At 41.1% G+C, this 23,253-nt stretch overlaps 1 protein-coding gene across 1 annotated transcript in view; it reads right to left on the bottom strand.

The window, feature by feature from the left end:
* LOC149282365 (V-type proton ATPase subunit C 2-like) overlaps window positions 1-23,253 on the bottom strand; it is a 26,232-nt gene extending 2,979 nt beyond the window's left edge. The window contains exons 1-10 of the mRNA XM_089498337.1: window positions 23,210-23,253; window positions 19,206-19,364; window positions 16,726-16,793; window positions 14,147-14,232; window positions 8,353-8,447; window positions 7,307-7,398; window positions 6,915-7,013; window positions 5,424-5,492; window positions 4,043-4,135; window positions 1,579-1,672 (exon numbers count right to left, since the gene is read on the bottom strand). Coding sequence (XP_089354463.1) covers window positions 1,579-1,672; window positions 4,043-4,135; window positions 5,424-5,492; window positions 6,915-7,013; window positions 7,307-7,398; window positions 8,353-8,447; window positions 14,147-14,232; window positions 16,726-16,793; window positions 19,206-19,334 — 825 coding nt within the window. The 5' untranslated portion in view covers window positions 19,335-19,364; window positions 23,210-23,253. The remainder of the gene's footprint in view (window positions 1-1,578; window positions 1,673-4,042; window positions 4,136-5,423; window positions 5,493-6,914; window positions 7,014-7,306; window positions 7,399-8,352; window positions 8,448-14,146; window positions 14,233-16,725; window positions 16,794-19,205; window positions 19,365-23,209) is intronic.

Genomic DNA, 23,253 nt, shown 5'->3' with positions numbered 1-23,253 from the left:
ATTCATGGATCAGTGCCAGATTACTAGTATTACCTGTATATCAAACAAATACTTCTGGGGAATGGGGTGCATCACCCAACTGTTGCAGGGGGAGCGCTGCTTAGTCTGCTCACTGCCAGTATTTTTACCACTACTGTGATGCCATTTCAATTTTCTGCCTAGGATTTTGGGAGAAGTTCTGGGATTCCTCAGGGAGCTTGGTTATCAAATTCCAACCATCTTCAGGCTGGATTAGGCTCACAAGGAAGAGAATCCCTCTGAACCACGGTTCTGACCTAAAGCATCAGCACGTCTTGCACTGTTTTTGCCCTGGCGCTGTATCCCATCTCCACACATTGCCACAAAAGAGTTATTTTAATTGAGCTTCACTTTCCTATTTTTACACAGTTAAGGGTTGGGAGAACTCTGCAGTGCTGGAAAAGATGAAGGCAGAGTCTTAAGAAAAAAACCTAACAGGAGACGACTGAGAGAAACATCCATAGAATGGGGCTTTGAAGAAGAGAATAGTGTTGCTGCTACTTGTATTTGAAAAGCTCACTAACAGGTGCATAGCAAGCTTTACCCATGTGCCATTCCTCCCAGGCACTCTGCTTGCAAGGCAGAAAATGGCATCCTTGGCTGAGAGGAAAGGATGACAGGGAATCCCCTTTTTGGAAACTGTTGAGCTGGCCAGGTGGTGGTGGTAGTGGTGGTGGTGGTGGTGGAGGAGGAGGAGGAGGAGGAGGAGACCACTGCCACCACAACTACCATATGCCTAGGCAAAGGCTATCATGAGCAATGGAAAATAATGAAGAGTTATGATTTCCCAATACGCAATTTGCCACGGTAGCTTTGCTACTCTTTGGGCTGGCAGAGGCCATATATCTCACCCCAGTTCCTCCCTTCCCCTCCTACACCTTCTGCTGGAGTGAAAGAGCCAACCTGATGCCAAACATGCCTGCTGCCATTGCTGCTACTCAGCCTGCTGTCACCACCTGACTGGCTCATTACAGGTCATTATCACCATCAGAACCGACCCACTAGTGACCCGGTCTCCTCCTGACCCTTCCACCCAGAGCACACACATTCCAAGTCCCCAAGCTTTTTATCACACCTGTTAACAGGGAACACCAACCTACAAGCAAGTCTTATCTTCTCCTGCCTGGGGTATTAAAAAATAATCTGCTCTGGGTATCTAACATGCTAGGCAGGCCACTTCTTTCAACTACTCTGACTTCACTGAATCCCATCTACCTGAAATACCATATAATGCATATAATACTTCACATGTAAGAGGATGTACAGACTGTAGTTCATGAACTATACGTGTGTTTCAGAAGCTGCAGGGATTTTTGTTATTTTAACAGTGCTGCTTGTTAACTGCACAGTTTTTAAACTAAACTGTCACCCTCAGAAGAGCACAGAATATTCAGCTGGTCTAGATGTTATCTTTAGATACTATAGCATTCTTAGGCAACCATTATGTGTTTCAGTCTCCATCATACAGAAGACAGTGCTCTAATCTACCTGACTCTTAGAGATGACACAGAAACCAATGAGAGTTAGGCAAAGGTATGCAACATGATGTCATGTACTCACATACTGTTGCTTCTTATCAGAAGCTAATTTCCTCATTTCTTCCTTTTCACATTTCAGTTCTTTCTCATCAAAGTAAAATTCCCGCACCATGAATCTTTAAAAAAAATAAATGAAAAGGTATTGACATTCAGTAGCCGTGCCTTATTACACCTCTTGCCCAGTGTGTTTATGTGTATATATCCATGCACATGTTTAATCTAAATGCTGCAGAACTAAGGCTTTGCCAAGAAGCAAAAACAAGCCCTGTCAGTGTAGCATGTTATCCAAGTAAGTCACTTCAGAAAAAGGATTAGAGCTTTGTAAACAAGCTCTTCTAAACACTAATCCTCTCCTCTCTTATGTGTCTGTATATCCAAGATGATACATCATTTTGTTACTATGGAATTTGACTTATTAGGTTCAGCTGTACATCTGTAATAAAAGATTTATCATTTTTCCTCTAAGAAACTCAGAGTGTCAATTTTAATTTCACAAAAGCTCTGTGAAAATGGTTGATTTGAAGATGGTGGCATCAAGCCAACATAAATGTGTAGTGACTTCAGATACAATCTTGAACACGACAGGCATTATTTCCAGGGAGACATGCAAAAAATTGCACAATATTATTGAAAAATACATGATGCAAGTGAGTTGCATTTGGTTGGTACACTTCCTCAGGGTAAAGTCTCTTGACATTGAAAACTTTTGTAATTATAATAATAATAATAATAATAATAATAATAATAATAATAATAAATTTTATTTCTACCCCGCCCTTCCAAGAAATGATCAGGGCGGCTTACAAAGTTATAAAAACATTAATAATAATAATAATAATTTGTTTTATTTATATACCGCTATTCCAAAGATCATAGCGGTGAACAGCAAGTAAGCTAATTTGCCCCCAACAGTCTGGGTACTCATTTTAGCAACCTCGGAAGGATGCAAGCCTGAGTCGAGCTTGGGCCCTTTTGCTGGTCTTGAACTCGCAACCTTGTGGTTTTGAGTGAATGGCTGCAGTACAGGCATTTAACCACTGCGCCACCAGGGCTCCATTACAATACAGGTTAAAAATTCAATCAGCAATTAAAACCATTATTACAAAGACAGGAACAGGAAACGATAAGATAAAAAATACATATATCAGGGGCAGAAGAAAAATGCAAAAACGTTCATCAATCCAGGGTCAGAAAGGAAAAAAAGGGGCAGGAAAAAAAACAGACAAACAAGTTAAGGTGGGAAGGCCAGCCGGAATAGATATGTTTTCAGCTGTTTTTTAAAAACATCTAATGAGGCGGCGGAGCGAAGCTCTGCAGGGAGCTTATTCCAAAGTCCAGGGGCAGCAGTAGTAAAAGCCCTCTGTGAGGTCCGAATAAGATTAGACCTAGGGACCTCCAACAATTTAGTCCCAGATGTTCTGAGTGTGCGGGGTGGATTATGTGGGGAGAGGCGGTCCTCCAAGTACCCTGGGCCCAAGCCATTTAGGGCTTTATAGGTCAAAACCAACACCTTGTATTGAGCCCGGAAGCGAATAGGCAGCCAGTGAAGATCTTTTAAGATAGGTGTTATATGGTCCGACCTGGAGCTACCAGCGACCAATCTGGCTGCCATATTCTGCACTAATTGCAGCTTCCGAGTTTGGTACAAGGGTTGCCCCATGTAGAGCGCATTGCAGAAATCCAATCGAGAGGTTACCAAAGCATGTACAACAGATTCTAGGTCCTTTCGGTCCAGGTAGGGACGCAGCTGGCGTATCAGCCGAAGCTGATAACAGGCACTCCTGACCGTCGCATCCACCTGAGAAGTCAGCTGGAGCGACGAATCAAGGAGTACTCCCAAGCTGCGCACTGAGTCCTTCAGGGGGAGCGTGACCCCGTTCAGGGCCGGGTGACAGATCTCACCACCAGGAACCGGGGAGCCTATCACCAGTACTTCCGTTTTCCCTGGATTCACACTGAGTTTGTTCTCCCTCATCCAGCCCATTACTGACGCCAAGCAGGCATCTAGAGGAGAGATGCCAGCCTTAGTTACTGCATCAGTTACTCATAATTGTATGAGAAAGTGGAGCATTATTTGTTCAGTAGCTGTTGCTCCTTGTGGAGCTAATTTGCAGTATTCTCTGATCAGCAACCATGACCTACAAGGCATTTTCAGTCATGATGATCCTAAATATGCTTGCTCTCCTTTCCTCAATTATATAGTGTGAATTAATTGGCAAGAATTAACATTTTTCCTAAAAAAACCCAACAACGCCATTTCTCTCTTTTCTGGTCCTGATCTTACACAACAATAGTAGGTATGACAATGCCTTTTAATGGGTTTGACACCAGATTAAAATGTAGAATGATGGTGTGCTCTTACTAAAGAATTAAATATTGGTGGAATTGAGCACCTATCTTCCTGGCTTCACTAGGGTACATTTGGATTTTTAAAAATATGTTATTCCTACTCTTCCTTTGGAATACTAATAGAAAATAAACATCACTTGTTCTCTCTTGCTTTGGCCTTAAAGTCATCCATCACTTTTCGGAATAGTGTTACAGTGAACAGTCCTCCTTCTGTATCTTCAGTAATCATCCTGTTGGAATAAAATACACATGTAGATTTTTTGCTCTTTCTTTGATGTCTTTCTGCATGAAGTGCCTCCAACAGTTAGCACTTAACAGTAATAAAAATAAAAATACTATCTAATAAGCAAGCTGGTGATTTCTTGGCCAGTTTACTTTCTCAGCAGTCTCTTAATTAGGAAATGCTACAAATACTATCATGCGTTGTATTACTATAAACAAGTTTCCCCTTCCTTCCCCTCCCTCAATGTACTTTTGCTGTCATCAGATTATAGGAAAGAATTTCAGGGCATTTCAAAAAGTAAAAGCAAGTTATAAACACCACCACCTCATACACCCAAGAAATTGCTATTTGTTTCTTTCACAAGACTATGGCTGATCAATGACATTTTGCTGTCCAATGCAAAAGAGAAGATGGCATCCCATCCAGTTTCATGTGCAGACCTGATCAGGAATTTTAATTAGATATTCAGCATTTCCACATTACTACCATCCAGGAAAAGGTGCTGGAAGTGGTTGCCTTGTTTTTGTTTAATGGAAGGCCCAGTCCTGCCTATGGTGAGAATGAGGCCTCTCCCATGCAGGCATCTTCAACTCCACCTTTCTAAGAACGTTTGTGAGTCATGCCCAGGGAGTATGATGCTAAGGGGTAGCATTTTTCTTCAAAAACCCTAAAGCAACAGGAGCCGTGTCCTTTGCTGTATCTGATTACCCAAATCACTATTTGCCCTAGTTGACTACCTCTCAATAAACCTTAATTCCTGCACATACTTCACTCCAGTCGAAGGGGAGGCTCCCAGGTTATTGGAAGAGCTTTACATGAATTATCCCAAGTGATGAACCTATTCCGTATCTTGGATAGCTCCTTTAACATTTGGAGCATAGCAAATGCACAACTCCACTGACACAAAAGTCATGAGCCACCACAGCTCCAAAATTCCATATGTCCATGATACCCATATCAGGAATATTGGGAAATGTTTCTAAGTAACTTAATATCACGTTAAGCTCAGCTTCACCAAGGAAAGATATGCAGAAAGGACGTGAGCCCTGCTAAATGCCAGAGTAAAGAATTTGTTTGCTTTCTATATTAATCTGAATCCTCATTCAAATCCATTGTTTCCCAGATCTATGCTTTACTATCAGGGCCCTTGAAGCTGCCACTGGGATAATACAGAATTTGTAGACAAAAGCTAATAAATACAGTCAAACCATTAATTATCATTATAAATTAAGACTGGGAATGAAGGTCAAGATGGAATGCGTGAAAAACAAGCCTGTTCAGAAATCTCAACTTACTTTGTAGACCGCGGTACCACCATATCAGAGAGTGATTCGTAGGTTTTTTGCCACTGTACATAGCTTGACCTATATCAAGAAAGTTGGGGTTGTTTGTACAGCAAAAATGTTTTTAGTACAACTTGTTTTTCCTAAGTCCATGTAAGTTCAATTAATGAAGTGAAAAATAAGCTGCCATCTATACATGACAGGCACCCAGGCTTGCACCACCAAAACCTGGAAGGATTAGAATTTTTCAGCTCTGTTTAACAGATTTCTTAATGGCGCAACTAAGAACAGGCTCTAAGACATTTGGGAAATAGATCAACAGATCTATTTAGATCAGCTTCTGGCAATGGGAACGAGACAGCAAGCACACACTGTGGTGCTCTCCAGTAGAGTAAAACTCCACTTCATGCCCCAAGTTGCAGAAGAATTTAGACCACCTCTGCTATTGGGGGGGTGGTCACTATTATCTAGGCTATTTCAATCCCTCTTTTTTAAGACACTCTGTCTTACAGTCAGCCCCAAACGAAGAGCTTAGAATAGACTAAAAACTCTGTTGGTGCACAGTTTAACCCACTGCCTAAATAAAGGGTAGAGAAATTGTTTCTCCCCAGTGCAAGTGGGCACAAGTGGCCCACCCCTGGCTTAAACAGTCTACCTGTCTGAGTTGACATGATGCTGGAGGCAGGAAGACTTACCCTTTTAGAGGATGGGGCTTCAGTGTCCATAATGCACCAGACCTGCACCTTTCCCAACTAATATCTGGTCCCACATAGGTTCCATCTTACCTACATCTTCTTGTCAACATCTGCCTGAAGCTACTGAGTGAAGTTGTCAGAGATACAAGCTGAGGAACTCTGTCTCTTGTTATCAAGAACCCCTAATAGGTTGTATGAATGAGCCCTACTTTTTATTCCAAAATACATTATATTACACTGTTAATTTAGCTGCTTTGAGTTTACTTCCTAAAGAAAAAGCAAATTATAAATTCTAAAAGATAAAATAAACAGGTCCTGGTTCTAGTATTGTGTTTTCAGTCTCTCTCTCTCTCTTTCTCTCTGTTTAAGTGTTCATATTTTACATGCAGTATGCATGCACTAAATGCAGTCTGGTGTAGGACAGTAGTTAACAAAGTGAGTTACCATACATTGCCAAGCTCAAATCTTGCTTTACTTAGCAATTTAGCAGGTAACTAGTAATGGGTTTGCACTCAATTTCATATCTATAAAATGGGGATAATACTGAACTTCCTGGCAGGCTGAGAAGATTACTAACATAACAAAATATTTCATGGCCTGTAAAGCAGGATTGAATAGGTAGTCCTTCACATGTTGCTGGACTGAAACTCCCATCAGCCACAGTCAGCATAGCTAGCAATGAGGAATGAAGGGAGCTGAAGTCCAACAACATTTGGACAGGAACATATTCTGCATTCTTTCTATACACGTTATATAAATGTATGTATTGTGATTATAAACATTGACAAGAGAGCAAAGTTTTGCTTACTTGGGAACTACAACAAGTAGAGTGATGAGATATTCAGAATTCAACACAAAGTCTTCTTTGTTCACTATGTCCGTTAAAGTACGTGTCAAAAGATTTCCCCTATGGAAAAGACAAAATCCAAAAATAAGAGAGAGTGATATAACCAAGTTCTGACATTATAGTCAGAATTCACATAGGGTTTTCAACATTTTTAGGAAATTGACTTGAGTCTGCATAATTAATTTCTATTTTGCTTTTTTGCCATCAAATACACAATTAATCCAGTCCACATGATCTATCTGTAACGCTATATCCCAGTGTACTCAACACATTAGGGTCCCATGATCATTTCAAATTAATGGCCACATACAGGTGCTGCTCACTAATATTTTCATAAACTCATATATACATACATGTTTTTCCTTTCCAGATTCTGAAGATTTCCTTTGATGTTGTTGTACACAGCCGCTCGGCTTTTCAAGTCTGTTTCTATTTGTGTAATTTGCTGAATATAAAAAAAGAGAGAAAAAGGTCCAAGGGAACAATTGTTGTTAGCAGATTTATATATCATCCCGAATGCACAAATCTACAGTGAATATGGATTATATTGTTCACCCAGCTGGACAACTGTAAGCCAAAGTAGTTCTGATGTCAAATACATCTTTGCATTTAATGTACAGGCTTTTACTAATACAAACAGTATTTTCCACAGCCATGGAAAATAGGATTTGCTCAAGCTAATTGTGCAGGATGTGATGGCAAAGAAATACAGTGGCTTTTCATGCAAAAATATGGCTTTCCATGCAATATTTGACATGTGGCAACCTGATTTAATTCTCCGTCCCACTTCTCAAAGCACCTTGGGAACAGTAGTTCAGGGGAGTGCACTAGAGCAATCCTTCTCAACGTATATGATGTGGTAGACTGAGTTCCCCCTCTCCCTTAATGTGCCAGGGACCAGTACCATATTTGTGCCATTGGCTATGGCTTGTTTTTTTTGTTCCTTGGAAAATCACTGCAAACCAGCAGCCATTGAAGGGGCGCTGATCTAGAAACTACCATTCTCAATCATACTCCACTAGAGCTGTCTAGCATAGAACTTAAGAATCCCTCACTAAATTACAAATGCCAGAATTCCAGAGGATGGAACCATACAGTTGAAGTGGTATCAAACTGATAAAACAGTGTAGTGTAAATACACTTAGTACATGCTTAGAACAGGCCAAATGAAGTCAGAGGGAGTGAAGGCAGTCATGGCTACACTCACAGATATCCACAGCTCTACATTAAGCATGGCTAGATGTGGATTCAGCAGCTCGTAATGCTTGATTGTGATTCTGTGAAAGTGCAGTAGTCACAAAATTCACTGACTTTAATAACAAAACATCATCTTGTTCCTGTGAACTGGTTTTTGTAAGGGTGATTTTTCCATATGAAAGAGAGTGAAATATTATATTACCTTTGCTAATGTTTCTGAGATATTCTTCAGTGGCTGTTTTATGGGGTACTTAGCCATATCCCACTCAAACCTTGTCAGGTAGCTAATCAGGTCAACTGAAAAGATATGAGTAAACACAGTAATAGCACATTTATAAATAATAAAAAGGCATGGGCAACTGTTGTTTTGCTTTTTGCAATTATTCCCATGTTTTCATTATCACATGTTATCATGTAAGCAGATTCAGGCCATCTGATCATTTTTATGTAAATTGTATGGTTCAGGGGTGGGAATAATGTGGCCCTCCAGATATTGTTGGACTGAATTTCTCAGCAGCCTTTGCCACCATAGCTCTAAACAAGAATCCTGGAATCTGCAATCCAACAAAATCAGGACAGCTGCACAATTCCCACCTCTGGTGTAGATGGCCTCTTGTATATTAACCCAGGGAAGTCATCCTTTAAAAATCAGCACACTATATTAAATGTCACACAAGATTTATCCTATCAGTTGAAATCCCATCCCAGATGGCTTTGACCCGAGTATCCAATTTGAATGGAATACCTATTGGTGTCATTAGAGATCTACAGTGCCAAAGCACTATCTTTCATGTATGCCAGTTTGATGTGTCCAGTCTGTCTCTGTTGTGTATGTTGTCTTGCCAGGGCTTTGACCTCAAATACATGCTGTAAATATTTTGGATTTTAAAAAAGCACTCTGTGTCTAAACCTCACCTAAGACTGAAATCCTAATTCAAATATAGAGGAGTTTTGTCAATGACCTCATGGTGGTGTGAACTGTTTCAAAAATATGCATCTTCGCATCTGTTTCCAACCCATTCAGCTCCATATCTTGGAGATGGGACCCAAATCTAAACATGTGTCACAGGACACATTGAGAGAATTGGTTGTGGTCGGACCCTGAAGGATCTCTCCAGCTGCCTATTCTTGACCCATAACTGCGAGAGCCCTGCAGACATCATGCCTTATTATGCACTGCACTTTCAACAACCTCTTCTTCCATGGTATGAAACTTGTTCCTTTTCTGTATCTGAATCCATTTTACTCGAGTCTCTAGCTCTTGAAAGAGTCACTTTACCATCTTAGATTTCCTGGGTGTGGAAAGTCTAACGTGCACAGAAAGAACTAGGTACAAAAAGTCCTGGTACACAGAGATGCCATCTTTAGTGCTGTCATATAAAGTATGCATGAGAATGCCAATAAACTTATTAAGAACTGTTTCCTCTGAAAGTGTACTCACTCTGTCCATCTGTGCCTAGTTTGGGGCTTGTACACAGCACAGACTGACTAGTGCATATGAGATCATGCAGTCCCCTTGCTCCCTTTGAAGATTTTTACAGATGAGAAATGAATTTATTGTTTAAATGCACATGGGGAATACTGTATATACTCATGTAAAAGTCTAGAAATTTTAGTCAAAAATTTGACCCAAAAATCTGGGTCAACTTATCCATGGGTCAATGTAAGTATTGTACTTTCACTCTTATGTATATATATAAAAAGAAGCCATCCTCTTTCTCTGAATAGTGTTAAAAAGTGAAAGCATGGTCCATCCTGGGAGCACCAAAAAGAAGCATGGATCCCCTCTCTCATCCATCCAGCCTTTTAGGATAAGCACAAACAGTTATGCCTGTCAGAATTTTCTAAGTTCTTTGGCATCATTTTCCTTTGCATCATCCTTTACATCCTTTGTTACATGCCCCTACATTTTACCCCTGACTTATCCATGGGTCATATCAAAATCCATAATTTTGGCCCCAAAAACCTGTCCTCAAATTATACATGAGGTTGACTTATAATCAAGTATATACGGTATTTGCATTCTGTGACACCTGGGGAAACTATTTTACTTGTCTAGGCAAAATATGTTTGTCACAGTGTCAGAGTAATAACAGTTAATTTAAGGACTAGAATCCTGTAATCCAGTCAGCAATTAAGAGCCAGGAGGATGTGCTGCAGGCACTTTTAAACAATGTATTTAAGTTATTTTATGAATGCCCCATTTTGAAGGAGCTGCATGTCTGAAAGTATCAGATCCATACACAGAAAAGTGTACCTAGAGACTAAATTATCAAGCAAAAAATTAAACATGGACAATAACAATACATGGAAGTGCCAGAGGATCGCTATATAAGAGTTCCTTGTTTTTTTGATATTTTGTACTTAATTAACAACATTTGCTACTATGTTCTTTTGTCTATCTTCTCTGCTTCAGTCATAGACAATAGCTATTTTTAATTTCACTGTTAGGATCTCTTCCAGAGTTGATTTATTTAAAACCACTTAGATTTTAAAATAAAAAGCCCAGTTTAAGTCATTTGTTTACATAAAGTGTCCAATTTGAAATTCACATATTTCTATAATAATAATGATGATGATGATGATGATGATGATGATGAAATTCATATATTTCCTGAATAAGCATGTAACTATACTTGAAAATACATTGATTTGCTTGTGTTCTCTAACAAGTGGATATTGAGAAGCTCTGGAGGTAATTTCCAGTCAACATGAATTGTTACTCTGATAACCTTATTTTTCATGCATTTGTCTAATGTCTTTTAAAAGTTGTCCAAGGGTGCATCTACACTGTAGAACTAATGCAGTTTGACACCAATTGACTACCATGGCTCCATCTTATTAAATCTTGAGATTTGTAATTTTGTGAGGCTCCAGCACTCTGTGGCAGATACGGCTAAAGACCTTGTAAAACTATAAATACCAGGATTCTGTAGGATGGAGCTACAGCACTTAAAGTGGTGTCAAACTGTATTATTTCTACAGATGCAACCCCAGTTGGCTAGCATCACCATATCCTGAGGCAGTGAATCTGACACTTTTTCCTGTTTCTCTCTTGAATCTCCAACTATCTAACTTTATTGAATGACCTGTTCTGGATGCTCTATACTTTCTTTTGATGTGAATGGGTCTTTGAAATTGGAACAAACAAGTCCAATGAAGTCAATGACAAAACTCATAACCTGATCAGCTTCTATCTACATTTTATAACACAAAAGTGCAGGGTTAAACTAGACATTTTAACATTCAGTTGCCATCAAAATCAGCAACTGCACATCTAAATCTATCCTGTCACAACCTACCTCATGTCGCGTCCCAAATTTTCTACCCTTTCCCACTGGCAGCCAATGACTGAAAGAGGTGGCCAGGGATGAAAAGATATTGTGACATGACAATATGCTGTAATGTCTATTAAATATCATTGGGAAGGAGATAAGAGACGACTGATTTTGTTTTTCTCCTGCAGCAACTGCATGTTTCCTGCTGTGTCTATTTTGGCCCTCAGTTATGCAGTCTCTACTTTTCTAATCTATGAATAAAAGTTTATATTAAAACAAACACTTTTTGGAGAATCAAGAGCATGGGTATTTTTTTAAGTCCAGGACAAAGTGATCATAGGAAGGCAGTTTTCACCACACGGTCTGGTTAGACATGCAGAGTGGTTAGAAGTGGAAATAAAGATTAGGGTAAAGAGGAAACAGAAGGTTGGAGGAGTAGGCAAACCTGCTGTAATCTGAATCATAGGGAGATGGTGATCAAGCTACGAGGCTGTTACTAGAGAAATCCATCGTAACCTGATCACTGTACCCCTACAGTCCGACAAGAGACTCAACCCTCTCGTTAAACACAACATGCACATGCTTGCAAAACACACAACTGTCACCCATATTCTACATACTCTTTAGACATTTCACTTTATTCTTCGCTCCTGAAATATAGTAAGTGTGATCATTAAACGATTAAAAATAAAATTAAGCATAATATATACAACAGACACTATACCAAAAAAATGCAATTCTCCTCTGGTCTTTCCACTTGAGAGAAAGTACTACTGTTAAAAACTGACCATCAGAACACGGGAATGGTCAAAGATGTGACTGCTCAGACCTTTTTAAAGTATTGAAATCCTAGCCAGGGCCAACTCTACATCTGAGAAGGCTTTGGGCAAAGCACCCTTCAGGGGACTCTTCTTTGTCAGTCATGCCAGTTTTTTAAACAGTGCTGTCCAGCTTGTGGGTCTGGTCATACTTTTTAATTTCCCATAATGTCCGAAAGTGAAATAAATAAAGTGACAAGGGGCCTGTACAGAGTGGCACTTTGTAACGGCCTGGGCCTGAATTGGGTTGCCCGAGGACTGAGCATTTACACGCTCCAAGCTACAATTAACAGAATAAATGTGAATCAAAAGGACTGGATTCTAGATTATGTTATATGAAAACATATCCAAATCCCTCAGAATCATGTAACCTTTGCCTTCTACATCTAAAGTAATGTAGTTTGGTGTGTGTACCTGTATTACTTAGGAGACTGGTTTGCTCCCAGTTGAGGGGGGGAAATAAGAATTTGCATCTTGGTGTGCGCCCGACTAGACAGAATGCACCATGATGACACACTCCAAATGGTGCAGCCCTGGCATCCCTGTAATGCCGGAAATAGCTCCTTTTCCAGCAAGTTGGGGGTGTGGCGTCCGGTTGCCACATCCCCAACCCAGAGCCACCCCTGTTGGGCTAACTGTCAAGCCCCTAAGTCTAATTTCCCACAATGCCCTACAAGTGATTAAGTCAGTGAGAAATCCTTGTACTACTAAGCCAGGGTCGTCGTTTAAGATACATAGTACCATGCAGGATAGATATCACAAAGAGGCACCAGGATGCCAGCTTCTAGCATTGTTTCAGATCCTACCAAGAAGCTTTTGTTAATGAGTTCTGGAATAAAGTTTCCCAGCCAGATTCTCCTTTGTCCATCAAAGGCGTCACAACTTTTCTTAGACACACTGCACCGAAGAAATGGGGGGAAAGCCACCATCGCAAGGGCAACTTTTTGCCATCTCCAAAAGGAGCAGCTTTCTTTCACTTCTTTTGGAGCCGGCAAATCTCCGGATTGGGGCCACAGCATATGGTTGCTGCAGCCCTGATTTTGAGGCTTACTCAAAGGCAAGTTGCTCCTTTGGGGCCATCTGCTTAACTCCTTAATGAAGAATTATATTCCTAGGAGAGAAGTGTGTAAGTAGTCACAATGGGGGACCTGTGGGGATGCACATTTTCATCATGCAGACAGAGGAGTGGGGGAAATTAAATCACATCACACACTAAGAGTGGCAAGAATCTGCCCTTAAGACAGAAATTGATTTTGGGAGCATTGTTTTCTAAAAGTGGAAGTGCTGCCCAGTTACTAAACTTATGGATGTATTCATTCCCACTTTTTTTTTTTGTTGGAAACTTGGGTGAAAACAATGGCCACATTCCCACTTACAAATAAATCACTTCTGATTCGAATTGATGGATTAGTTTGGCAGCAGAGCTTAGTTCACACTACATTTGCCCCAATCGCATTTTCTTGCTGCAAAACAACCCACTTCTGGTTCACATTGATGAATGAATGGATTCAAAATGGACTTGCTGCAGCCGGCCAAAGGGCAAATTTTAAGTGATTCTGATTTACATCTGGTTCACACATGCACTGAATCGATTTAGAATCACAGAATCGTAGAGTTGGAAGAGACCACAAGGGCCATCCAGTCCAAACCCCTGCCATGCAGGAACTCTCAATCAAAGCATCCCCGACAGATGGCCATCCAAAAAGTTGCAGAAAAAATCAGCGTCAAAAAGATGTGTGTTAAATGGGTCTAGTGTATGGTCCCCAAAGCAATTTGGTTCAAGTGTGAACCAGAGTAATTTAAACCACTTGAAACCAATTTAAAACATAGTGGGAATGAGGCTGTTAAGACCAAAAACACAAGCAGCATATCAAGAATATTCCAGTTTTGTCTGACATACCTCCATTTGCCAGTAGGTTTTCCTGAACTTTATCTTTGGAGTCTTCCAAAACTTCTCCAATATACTGGGCAATTTTCTTTATTACACTTCATGCAATACAGAATGGTAAAAAGAACATCATGAATGAGAAAATCATGAAAGGACTGGCAGCAAAAATACTACAAACCAATGTATTTCAGAGTTGCCAGGTGCAGGCCCTGAAACAGCTGATTATTGCTTGAAAAGCAAGATTGACATGAAGTGTGCAATGCATTGTGCAGTCCATACAGCATTATAGTAGGAAAAGCAGAAACAGGGTTTGAATCTCGCTGGTTTATAGACTGAAGTCCACAAGCAACCAAGCAGGGAGAAAGTACTTCTGTGCATGGACAGCTTTTTAAAATGGAGTCAGAGCTTGTGGGGGATTTTGGTCTGTTGATGCCATATCCCCCACTCATCAGGCTTCCCTGTTCCCTCTGGATTTAGCTGCAGTCTTTACTATAGCTAATACACAAACAGTGTCACATAATTTAGTTATTTGATCTGGGGGAACTATAACTCCTCCAGTGTCCCAAGTTGTTACGGTGTGCCTTCAAGTCATTTCAGACTTATGGCAACCCTAAGGCAAACCTTCCATGGGGTTTTCTTGGCCGGATTTGTCTAGAAGAGGTTTTCCATTGCGTTTCACTGAGGATGAGAGAGTGTGACTTGCCCCAGTTCACCCAGTGGGTGTCATGTCTGAACGGGGAATTGAATCCTGGTCTCCAGAGTCCTAGTCTAACACTCAAACCACTTTGCCACACTGACCCACTTCTTTAATCTACTTCTTTTCACCTGGCAAATTTTAAAACAAATTTAGAACAGGAAAAGGCCCCATAAGCAGGGGAATAAATCAAAAGCAAATGGGCAGAAAGCATCAGAAGTCTGCATCCTACTTTACAATGACATGGAAAAATACTCAGTCTCACTGTGTAAATAAGTAATAAAAGTACATGGAAACAACAGACCCTGCAGACTCTCACTCTTTCTGTGCTGTCCTGCCAAGAAGCAGTGCAGACAGGTTTCTGCTGCCTAGCTAGGTTTACCAGCACGCCTCACATGTGTTGATCTAATAACAGCTCCATCAAGAGTAAGTTGCTCAGGAGCACCAAATGCAAATACGTCTCTCATTTGCACAGCTTCCAGACCAATCACCTTCTGTTTGGGACCTGTAATATTAACCCTTATAAACCTTTGCAAAGCCCTACATCATCATAGTCTCTTGCCAGTGGCTGTTGTACCTTGAGGAAGCTGCTTTTCAGCACAATTATGAGTAAAGCATGAGTTGTGAGAAGTTGCTGGTTCAGTTTTCACCTGAGCTTCTTATGAAGATGCTTACTCAGAAATAAGGAACTAAGGCTTACTCCCAAGTAAGCCAGCTCAGGAATGGAGCTAGTCCTAAATATTGTATCCCCATCAGACAATAAGCTTTCTTGAACAAGATGGGACTCCTTTTCTGAGTAAACCTGTCTAAAACTTTTTTCACACAGGCTGGATCCCCACTGCAGAAATAATTCAGTTTGAAACCCTTTTAACGGCTATGGCTCAATGCTATGGAATTTTGGAAACTGTAGTTCGTTGTTGCATCAGAGCTCTCAGAGAAGGCTAAATGTCTCACAAAACTACAATTCCCTAGCACTGAGTCATGACAGTTAAAGTGGTTTCAGACTGGATTATTTCTGCAGTCTGGATGCAGTCACAGTTAGTCTGAAAGGTGCTGCAAGATCCCTTTGCATATTAGAATTGTGTTTTAAGTGACCTTGGAGGGACTGCAGCTCAGTGGCAGAATATACCAGAGGTGAGCAGAAGCAAAGAGGCCACTACAACAGCCTTGGATATCACACACAGCTGGTTGGGGATGATGGGAATTGTAGTGCAACAATATGATCAAGCTAAATCACACTTCTATATTCCTGGCTGACATAATTAGGCTGTGTCTACTAGTGGCAACCCTTACCAATATAGCAGAGACATCAACTCAACTCATATGCTTCTGGACTGACAGCAGAGCTACACCTAGGACTACAGTAGGAGATACAAGAAGAAATGCTTTAGAGAAGGAGAAAAAGAGCTGGGAGACTTCTGAAAAGAAGAAGAGCTGGCTCTAAAAAAATAGTGCAGAACACAGGTATTTACCCTAATGAATCTTGTTGTAGTCACTGGGGTGTCTTTCATATTCCTGTAATGTTTTATCCCTGTCCTTAGTCTGAGCAGAACCATCTCACTTTAGATCAGCATAACACAGAACAGAACAGAAAACATAAGATACATGCTGTACCATGCATACAAAGGGATGTGCCTGCCTACCCTCAGTGTAAATTCCACCACCTACGCTGACCTTAAGGATTCCAGTATTATTGTGAAGTTAGGTAAGAAAGGCAGGATCTAGACCTTATTAAGGGAAACTTGTCTTTAAGGACAATAAAGTCATGCCTGTCCATCCTGGCTGAATGCTAAGGATGGGCTTGAACGAGTCAGAGTTAGGTTAATACAGGAACACTGTGTCCTGTAAAAACAACATCCGCTTGATGTTTGTGTGTAGTAAATAAAATCTATTTTACCTTTCAGCAAAGCTATCAAGTTTCCCCAACTCATCTGAGAGGCCAACAAGAGCATCCAGTGTTCCCACCTGCAGAAAGAACCACAAGTGGACTCAGCATGAACAAGTCAGTTATTGGCCATATTTTGCCAGATTTTAGTGGCCTTTCTTTGAGAGCCAGGATCTTCCATGTTATCCAGTTGGTAAGGACATTCACGGAAAACCTGAGAGGACTTTTCCCTTGAATGGAAAATGCTTGCAATGCATCATATTAGACAGTCTATTCTAAGTATGGAAAGATATGTTTTTGTCTTATGATTATGAGGAATTGTGGTTTGTTTCAATTTTTTTGTTCCTTAGTTGCTCAAAATATGAATGCCATTAAGTACAGCCCTGAGCTACTAATGTCAATAAAAGGTTTGCTTCCAGATTCAATGGGAAGAAAACTTAGGGAGCATTCACACTATGGAAATAAACCGGTGTGAAACCGGATTATTTTCGTGTCATTCACACTTACCCCAATTGCACTTGGTGCAGTTTGCGGGTGGGGGGGGGCATGGAAAACCCTACTTAAAACAATGTATTTGACACCAGGTTCTTAAGTGTGTCTTTTTTTAAGAACTGCAATGATCTACATCTTTGGCAGTGTGAGTAAGCTGTCGAATGATGTGGATCGCGCTGCATCGTTCCCAGAGAAGGAGGCACATCCATTTTAAACCGAAATGGTGGCAAGTGTGAATGGCAACAGGGTTAAAATGCCATGGAGAGATTCAGAAATGGAAAGCTTCGTGGGAACATCAATTGCATCACCGTGGAGATCTGCATCTCCTTGGGACAAAAAAAAATATGTGAATGCCCCCTCAGGCTGCATCCACACTGAAGAAACAACTCCGTTTGACAGCACTCCCATGACTCTATCCTACAGAATCCTAGGATCTGTAGTTTGGTGGTCAGTCTGGTGTGTCAGAGAGCTCTGGTGCCTCATCAAACTATAAATCCCAGGATTCAGTAGGACAGAGTCCTGGCAGTTAAAATGGTATCATTCTGCAGCATGGATACACCCTAAAGCTCTCATCCATAATCTCTGATATGCATCCTCCCAAAACTAACTAAATACAACAGTGGGAGGAGCCAGATTAATTGGTCACATCTGTTCTTCTTGATGTTGCTACAGATTCCTGATATAAACAGAGAAGTTATCTTTAAGGCATGACACATCACTTCTGTAATAGTCACATGCTTATAATATCACAGTCCTTTACTGGAAGTAAGATGGTTAACAAAATGCATGCTTACACACACACAAAAGCTAGTGAACTAGCAGGAAACAACCACATCAATATTAATTAAGATATCAGAGGTTCTGCATGCTGGGGCTGAATAATGAAACCCCCTCAAAACATGTTTTAATCTAGAGAATATATTTGGAAGTTTCCATAAATACAAGCTGTCATTTAAAATATAATTAATAGATATGCTCAAAAGCTTAATGTACACTCAAATTATGGTTTCAGTTGTATTAACATAAGCAGAATGTAAACCAACTGAGATTATAATTGAATATACCAGCCTTCCCATATCTGATATTCTAGACTACACCTCCCATTATTCCTGTCAATTGACCATGCTATCTGGGGCTGTTGAGTGTTGGACAGACGCATAGAGAACACCCAGCGGGGGAAGGTAGCTACACAGGCTTAGTTGGGAGTAAGTACTAATGAAGTGAACAGGACCTACTCCTAAGTAAACACGCATAGGACTAAAATGTGAGATGGGGTGGGAATTGTGTGGCACTCCAGAGTGGCAACTCCCAGCATTTCTAATAATTCGCTATTCTAGTTGAGACATCTGGTAGATACAATTCACCAGCATCAGGGGGGCTGCATAATCCATATCCTTGCCGCAAGATGTTTGTAACAGCTCAATCCTATACATGTCTAGTCAGAAGTAAGTTACTCCATGGCTTACTTGGAAGGAAGTGCAAAAGATACAACTCTATACACACTTGCTTGGGAGTAAACTCTACTGAGGTCAATTATAATGAGATATATGATGTGTAAGAAGTCCAAACTATTTCAGCAAACCTTTTTGAATTCCTGTGGCGAGGTGCCTGCTTAATATACCCACAGAAGGAGAAGCAACACACCCACTTTTTCAGGATGTTCACACTGGTTAATTGGGATCTTTTCCCTGTCTATGACTATGATTACAAAAAGATGTTTGATTACAAAAAAAAAAACTTTCCACAGGTAACAGGTTTGGTGGAATTTAAGATAATAATCATATTTTCTCTACCGGCAACCAATCGACAGTTTAATCACACAGAACAGGGACCTGCTTTCATCCCAATGTCAAATCACCTCCATAATTTCGGTACTGCAATACAGATCTAGACTATATAGAAGGTGATGGTGGGGCAGAAATGTGACTGTCTCCCCCTGCCCCTTCCATGTTGTTGCTGTTCTGGTTTCTTTCTCCTCCCAGCTTTTACCCCATCTTTACCTTGAGGTCAGGGATGATGAACTTGCTGTTGGTGGACAGGTTGGCTTTGGACGTCACAGTGTTCATCCTGTCCCAGGCCACCATGTTCGCCTTGTCCCCAGGTGCTGAAATTAACCAGAATTCTGACATGGCTTCAGTGTTCCCCTTCACCTGAAATCACTGCAGCCAAACAAAGGGGGTGAAATGGGAGAAATAACAAAATTAGAGAAATAATTAAATTAGTTCAGCGCTCTTCGCCTTTTCAGATTAACTTTTTCAAAATGGTGCAGGAGGATTAGTTTTTCAGTGGATTGAGAAATGATTAAATCACCTTTCAGTGTGAATGAGTAATGAAGTGTCACCTTCCCCTGAAGGTCACTGTAAGGCTGTAGTAGTTCCTTTTTTCTCTGCTGGGGGTTGTTTCATCTGGTCTGTGGGTAAGAGTTTGCAGTCACAAGGTCACTGATGCCTGGAGCAATTCAAAATGTTTGCAAAAGTAATCATCCAAGATGTTATCAGTCATCCCAAGAGCAGTCGCATTGACTGTAATGCAACTACTTTTAAGGCTGCAATCCTATACACGCTTACATGGGAATAAGCCCCTCTGAACTCAAGTGGGGCTTAATGTTTAAGTGAACACATATGGCTGCAATCTAAAAAATTTGTTATTATCTTCAGGTGAAGGGATTCCTAAGATAAACATTCCACTGCGGCCTATAATTAAACTGTCATCAAGAGGAAAAGGGAAAACAATTTCCCCTATCCTTAGAAAAAACGAAAACTGCTACTGGAATATTTGTGTTTGAATACTATACTAAGCCTTAACATGTTTGTTGTTGTTATGTGCCTTCCAATCATTTCCAATTTATGGTGAACCTAAGGCGACCTGAGGCTGAGAGAGTGTGACTTGCCCAGGGTCACCCAGTGGCAGAAGTGGGAATTGAACCCTGATCTCCAGTGTCATGGCCTAACACTTAAACCGCTATGCCACACTGTCCTCTTAACAAGCAGGATAAAATTAACAGACATCCTAATCAGAAGATTATGATAATTTAGCCTCCTCACTTGTATTTCTAGCTGAATTAGGAACTGTGCTAACTACAGGCTATTGCTATGTGTTTGACCAAGGCTGTTACTTTTTCCTAAGTGGAAGAGAGCAGTGATCTCTCAAGGTCATGTCTTACATTACTCTTTGTACGAGGAAACCAACTCCTGGGTATTAAATATACAGAACAGTATAATTTATAAATGATGTATAAATATTGTGGTGTTTGCGGACAAAGTGCAGATGACAGGCAACTTGGCCCTTTTCGGACCCTCACTTGCATTTATGATGATTGCAAAAGCCTGAGAGTACAGACATGTATTAGACAACGGACCTTGCATTCATCGTGGACACCATGGATTTCTGAGTACAAAAAGTGACTGTTTGGTGCCTTCAAATCACTTCCGAATTATGGCGACCCTAAGACAAACCTATCATGGGGTTTTCTTGGCATGATTTCTCCAGAGGAGGTTTGCCATGGCCTTCCCCTGAGGCTGAGAGCATGTGACTTGGCCAAAGTCACCCAGTGGGATTCCTGGCCAAACTGAGAATTGAACCCTGGTCACCAGAATTGTAGTCCAACACTCAAATTACTAAGCCACGATAGCTCTCACAAAAAGTTAACCTCAAGCATATTCACAGACTTCCTTTCCCACCTTGATAGACTTCTAATTAGAAGTTACTTTTTATCATCTACAATGGAGTCTACAATGGAGGGTGTTTTCCCCCCTGCAGAAACAGTGTCTTCCCCTGCTGCAGACAATGACTGCAGGGTATAACCTGTGCTGTAATCCTATATTCAGTCATTGAATTTAATCAGGACTTGCTTCTAAATAGAGAACAAATGACTGTGGTATAAACTAGGGATATATCAAAATGCATCTTCAGAGGTTTGCTTGCACCTCTAGATCAACCTTTTATTATTTTGTTCCCATCAAGCAGCTCTTTAAATCAGGCTACTTCGAATTAACATAATAAAACTCACCAAAGGGTTGATCCTGTCACGGTTTTGTTGTTGTTGTTATTATTATGAACACCTTTATTTCGCCTTCTAATCCTACACAATTCTTCCTTGGGGCAGGACAACAAACAAGGACATATCTGCATCTGCGCTGCAAAAATAATGCAGTTTGATCCCCCTTTAACTGCCATGGCCCTATCCTACAGCATCCTATGATTTGTAGTTTGGTGAAGCACCAGCACTCATGGGCACTGAGGGCTCTCTTGGAAAACTACAAATCCCAGGATCCTACAAGACAGAGTTAAAACACTTCAAGTGGTGCCAAACTGCATTATTTATACAGTGCAGATGCACCTATAGAGGGTAACCACACTGAAAAAAATTAAAGCTGTTTGACTGCCATGGCTGTATCCTACAGAATCCTGGGACCTTGGGTGAGGTATTCAGAGTGGTATGTCAGAGAGATCTGGTGCCTCACCAAACTACATATCCCAGGATTTTGTAGGATAGAGTCATGAAAGTCAAAGTGGTGTCTTTGTTGTGTGCCTCCCAAGTCGTTTCCAATTTATGGCTACTCTATCACGGGGATTTCTTAGCAAGAGGAGGTTTGCTATGGCCTTCCATTGAGGCGCCTGAGAGAGTGTGACTTGCTCAAGGTCACCCAGTGGGTTTGCCAAGCAGAAATTAAGAATCCAGAGTCATAGGTCCAAAACACACTCCAGAAATAATCCAGTCTGAGACTGCTTTAACTGCTAAGGAATTCTGGAAACTGTAGTTTTGTAATACAATTCAAAGATATAGCCATGTTAGTCAGTAGAATCGGTATGTAGACAAATCTTGGAGCCCCTTTGAGACTATCTGAAAGAAAGAAGTTGGCAGCATGAGCTTTCCTAGACCTAAGTCGATTTCCTTAGATGCATTTAGTGGAGTGGTTCCTGGTTTCCACTGTGTCTCTGCTTTCCACTCCAGCAAATGTACCTAAGGAAGTAGACTCTGTCCTATGAAAGCTCATGCTGCCAACTTCTTTCTTTCAGTGAGTCTCAAAGGTGCTCCAAGATCTCTCTACAATAGTTTTGTTACACATTTTAGTCTTCTCTGCCAGAGAGCTCTGGTGCGACAACAAACTCCAAGTCCCAGGATTCAGGGCAGTTAAAGCTGTCTCAAACTGGATAATTTCTACAGTGTGTTTTGGACCACAGTCCAACACTCACGTCTTCTGGGCCAGGTTTCTTCAGAGCGAAGGGGGATACCATAACCATCAGCTGAGGAGGCTGAGAGAGTGTGCCCAAAGGTCACCCTGGGGGTTTCTCTGTAGTGACAGTGGCAGCCAAAGAGCCCCCCCCCCAACTGAACAGCTTGAGGAGGGAGTGGAGAAGGAAGGAAGAAGGAAGCTGAATCTTCCAGTCATAGATCTAAACCACACTGCAAAAAGTAATCCATTCTGAGACTACTTTAACTGCCTTGGCTCACTGCTAAGGAATTCTGGAAATTGTAGTTTTGTGATCCAGTTCAAAGATATAGCTGTGTTAGTCTGTGGAATCAGTCTGTAGGGAGATCTTGTAGCACCTTTGAGACTCACTGAAAGAAAGAAGTTGACAGCAGGAGCTTTGTTAGACTTTACTCTACTTCCTCAGATGCAGTTGGATATAATCATCATCATCATCATCATCATCATGTAGAGAGATCTTGTGGCCCCTTTGAGACTAACTAAAAGAAATAGTTTGGCAGCAGGAGCTTTCCTAAACTTCACCCTACATCCTCAGATGCATTTAGTGGAGTGGTTCCTAGCTTCCACTCCAGCAAATGCATCTGAGGAAGTAGACTGAAGTCTAGGGAAACTCATGGCCATCCCCAGAGGAGGCAGAGAGAGTGTGACTTGCCCAAGGAGGGGGTCTGCAGTGACAGTGGGGACCAAAGATCCCCCCCCCCTTGAGATTGAAGAGCTTGAGGGAGTGAAGAAAGAAGTAAGTAAGCAAGTAAGTAAGCCCAGGCTCCTGGGCTGCCCCAGTCTCCCCTTACCTGGTGCCTCTGCTACAGGTGAGCAGGAGGATGCTGAGGCTGGT

Source organism: Sceloporus occidentalis, unplaced genomic scaffold, assembly GCF_023333645.1.
Source record: "Sceloporus occidentalis isolate IW3139 unplaced genomic scaffold, rSceOcc1.0.p SCAF_118, whole genome shotgun sequence".
Lineage (NCBI taxonomy): Eukaryota > Metazoa > Chordata > Lepidosauria > Squamata > Phrynosomatidae > Sceloporus > Sceloporus occidentalis.
Note: the sequence above shows the minus strand (reverse complement) of the source record. Positions and strands in the feature narration are given on the sequence as shown.